At 49.4% G+C, this 4,109-nt stretch overlaps 1 protein-coding gene across 1 annotated transcript; it reads right to left on the minus strand.

The window, feature by feature from the left end:
* Positions 1–464: 464 nt before the first annotated feature.
* LOC119385839 (uncharacterized) lies at positions 465–3,505 on the minus strand. Its single transcript, XM_037653243.1, has 3 exons — positions 3,497–3,505; positions 2,814–2,871; positions 465–760 (listed from the first exon to the last, which is right to left on the minus strand). The coding sequence occupies exons 1-3, from the start codon at positions 3,503–3,505 to the stop codon at positions 465–467; spliced, it is 363 nt and encodes a 120-aa protein (XP_037509171.1).
* Positions 3,506–4,109: the final 604 nt, after the last annotated feature.

A 4,109-nucleotide genomic window follows, 5' to 3' on the forward strand; every position in this document is an offset into this window, starting at 1 on the left:
TTCATCAAAATCCATGAAGAAATAAGAAAGTTGGTAACGAAAGCCACGTCCCCCCTTAAGGCGAAGCCTTAGACGCCTCATCAAACGCGAAAATAGACTGGCGTCCCGCGTCGGCTGCGTCAACACAAGTGATGCAAAAAATCATCATCACGTGATAACGTCACCACATGACGTCATCACGACGTCAGATATCGTCCAAATTTGTTACGTCACATGACGTGACGCGATGACGTCATCGCATGAAATCGTCGCTTGGTCAACGGGGCCCGATCACGGAGGCAGTGCAAAACAGGTGAGGTGCCTCCGATCCTGGAGGCAGTGGAAAACCACGTTAGGTGCAGAAAGCTGTCGGAGGGTGGCGGGGCAAGGAACGATACATCGAATGAGATGAAAAAAAAGATGGCTTTCCCCTTCCAGTCGTCTTGGGTGAGTGCATGAGGGACCCTGTAAGTTTTCAAGGAAAGTTACCTTCGGCGGGGCCTCCGGCGGCGTTCCCTGCGGCTCCGGTCGGAGGAAGAAGAGGAGGACGGAGAAGAAGACTTGATGCGGCGTCTCGGCAGGCTGCCCTTCCTCCTCCGCCGCCGCTCCTGCTGGTCTCCGCTGTCGCGACGCTCGCGGCTGTTTCCTCCCTTTTGCCGCGATCGCACGGGAGACGAAAAGCGCTCTCGGCCACTGGCTTGGTCGTCGCGCTTCTTCTCGCACACTAGGCTGAGCAGGTCCTGCTCCAGGCGCCGGCTCAGCGGCACCAGAGCGGCAGCTTCTGCGTGTACCGAGAAGTACTAGCTTAACAAGGTGTGGGTTCGAGCCAGTTGGTACTCCGTGATCAACACTTCCTGAGCAATATTTTCTTAGACAACGGACGAAACAGACACGGACTGCGTCCGTCTGTGTCAATTTCGTCCGTTGTCTAAGAAAATATTGCGCAAGAAGTGCTGATGATCGAGAAGTACAGAGACCACAGGCTTAAAACCCGTTGCAGTGGTCTAGTGGCTAAGCTGCGCGACGGCCGACACGAAGGTCGCGGTATCGAATCCCGGCCGCGGCGGCCGCATTTTCGATGGAGGCGAGAATGCTTGAGGCCCGTGTACTCAGATTTAGGTGCACGTTAAAGAAACCACGTGATCGAAATTTTCGGAGCCTTCCACTACGGCGTCCATCGTAAACATTCGTGGTTTTGGGGCGTGAAACACCAACAATTATTATTACCACCGGCTTTAAGCGACACTAAAGGTAAAAGCGCTTTCTATATTATTAGTAAATTCCTTCTGTGAAAAGTTCAAAATCACCACGCTCGCCACGGAAACGCTTGGGACGCGAGAAAAAGCGCAAGAAAGAAAATGCGGGTGGCGACGCCGCCTTGATATTACGGCACGAAACGCCGTGACGTCCCAGATTTTCACAGCGTCTGCTAGGGCCCACGTAGTTCCTAATAAGTAAAAATGAATAACATTGACCTCTGAGGGCGCCATAGACTTAACGCACCAAGTTTCAGGAAATTTCGTTGAGCCAATGTCGCCAAAGTACGGCAAACACAGTTTGAAATTCATGACGTCACACGTGGAGCTTTCGGCGGGATATTTAAAAATGGAACTGACGTTGATTTTCTCCTCTATTAATAAACTTATGATGGTGAAAGTAACGACAGTAAAGCTCTCAGAGTACACTTGATCAGTCTAAACTGATTCTTTGCTTCACCCTAGTTTTCCCTTAAATGTCCAGCTTAAATATCAGTCAATCGATCGATCGATCGATCAATCAATCAATCAATCATCAATCAATCAATCAATCAATCAATCAATCAATCAATCAATCAATCAATCAATCAAGCTATAGCACTGCCAAAAAGTGGGCTAGTTAACATAATATTACCTGGGGTTTTACGTCCAAAAACCACGACAGGATTATGAGGGACGCCGTAGTGGAGGGCTGCGGAAATTTCGACCATTAGGTGTCCTTTAGCGTGCACTGACATCGCACATTACACAGGCCTCTATCATTCCTCCTTCATCTAAATGCGACCCCGGGATCGAACCCGCGACCCTCGGGTCAGCAGCCGAGCACCGTAACCGCTACACTACCGCGGCGGACAAGTGGGCTATAGTTGCTACGGTTCATAGCCACTAGGACGACACGGCACGCGAAATAATGGAAGCCCTCTTCATTAAGAACGCTGCGTCAGCTGTCCTTCAGTTGCATTATCACGAAGCGAAATCAGTTTCTTGGATGCGGTGTGGTCGGGCCCGTAGCCAGGAATTTTTTTCGGGGGGGGGGGGGGGGGGGCACTTGCTGAAAACCTTGACTGTTTGAGAAAAACACCTATTTCATTATTTATTTTCGGTAAAACACCATGTATCATAAAAATTTCGCCCCCCCCCCCCGCCCCCCTGGCTACGGGCCTGGTGTGGTGATTGCGCCTCTGCAGGTATTTACTGATGCTGTGTAGTCATTCTTACGTACTACCTTTGCGCATAGTTGCGAGATGTTAAATATTGTTTACTCGACCATTTTGTTCATTTCTCTTAGTGTCTTTAGAGCGGAAGCTGTTATGAGAACACAACAGCAGCCGATTTCTATGGCCTAGTTGTCTGCCGCCGCCTCCTGTGTCCGTACCAGCTATCGCGCACAGTGAGTGAGTGAGAGAGAGAGAGGTTTCTATTTGTACCCAAGCACCCTGTGTGGCAACCGAGTATTCTACCACAGAGCCACGCCGGTGCTTGAAGCTCCTTTGCAAGAGGATCCTATACAGGCGTCATGCCAGACAATGAATCACGTTAACAGATGTAATACAGCATGTAGCATCTTCATAGGCTTACCGTTTCTCGTGGCCCGAAGCGATTCCCGCTGGTTTTTGAAGCTACGGTCAGTGGGTCTCTGCAGCGAGTACAAGAATGCAGTATGTGTTAACATTTGTTATGCGCAATGACAGGCTCTCGAACTACAGAAAAGAAAAGAGAAGGAAAAGAACGAGGCGCATTCCCCAGTTAATCGTTGGTGGCAACAAAATACTATCGGAATCTAAATATCTAGAAATACAGGACCGTTCCTTCTACGCATACAGTATTGCGATAAGCGCTACAGCAACAAGTGAGGTTTTGTGATGGATTTATTAAAATCGTCATTCAGCAAGCGGTTCCATCGTACATACAAGCTGCGGCGTTTACGGTTTGTTTACTTCTTCTTTTTTTATTATGAGTTTTGCGCTTTAAGAAAAATTATGCAGTTGCATTCAACGGAAAAGCTGTAGAAAGTGCGGAGCACTGATTCGCCTACCCTTCAGCGCCGCTCGCGTTCACGGGCAAGCGCGCGCTGGCGTTCTAAACGTGTAGCCTGCTCAGCGTCCATGACGGAAAGGGAATCTTAATTGTGATGCAGCGGTTCCACTCTCACTTCCCTTTCCCATCTCTTGCTATACTTTACTATACACGGCTACGCTATGCTTTACCCACCTCATTTCCCTCATCCACACCTCACATCACTCCCCCTCGCCCACACTTACATTTGCCATCCTTGTTATACTATACTAAACATGGCAACGCTATATCATGTTGGCTACGCTATGTTTACCCCCTCCCTTGCTCCTTTCCTTCCTCCTCACACCACTCCTAACCCTCACTTCCCTTTCCCGTCCAGGCTAGCACAATGCTATAGATGGTTATGCTATAGATGGCTATGTATACACGGTTTTGCCTGCGTGACGCATACATGACTATGCTATGCTTTGCCCTCCTCATTTCCCTCCTCCTTACATTCATTTCCTTTTCCCGCACTCTTACTATACCATACTAGACATGGCTATGCTATACATGGTTTCGCCTGCGTGAGGCCATACATGGCTATGCTATGCTTTACCCTCTCCCTTCCTCTTTTCCATCCTCCTCACCCTCACATCACTCCTCATGCCCACTTCGCTTTCCCGCCCCCTTGCTATACATGGCTATGCTGTACATGGCTTTCCTGCGTGACGCCAAGTGGTGACATAGAATGGCAGCATACGATCACAGCATACTCTCTTCCTCCTTCCCCCTGACTTCCTCCTTTCCCTCCTCCTCACCCTCAAGTCGCTCCTCCTCACTTTCCTTTCCCGCCCCTCTGCTATACATGGCTATGAT

The sequence above is a fragment of the Rhipicephalus sanguineus genome, chromosome 1, assembly GCF_013339695.2.
Source record: "Rhipicephalus sanguineus isolate Rsan-2018 chromosome 1, BIME_Rsan_1.4, whole genome shotgun sequence".
NCBI lineage: Eukaryota > Metazoa > Arthropoda > Arachnida > Ixodida > Ixodidae > Rhipicephalus > Rhipicephalus sanguineus.

Coding starts and splice junctions, on each gene's coding strand:
- LOC119385839 (XM_037653243.1), bottom strand. Junction 761..2,813: donor GCTTCGGGCCACGAGAAACG/GTAAGCCTATGA, acceptor CGGTACACGCAG/AAGCTGCCGCTCTGGTGCCG.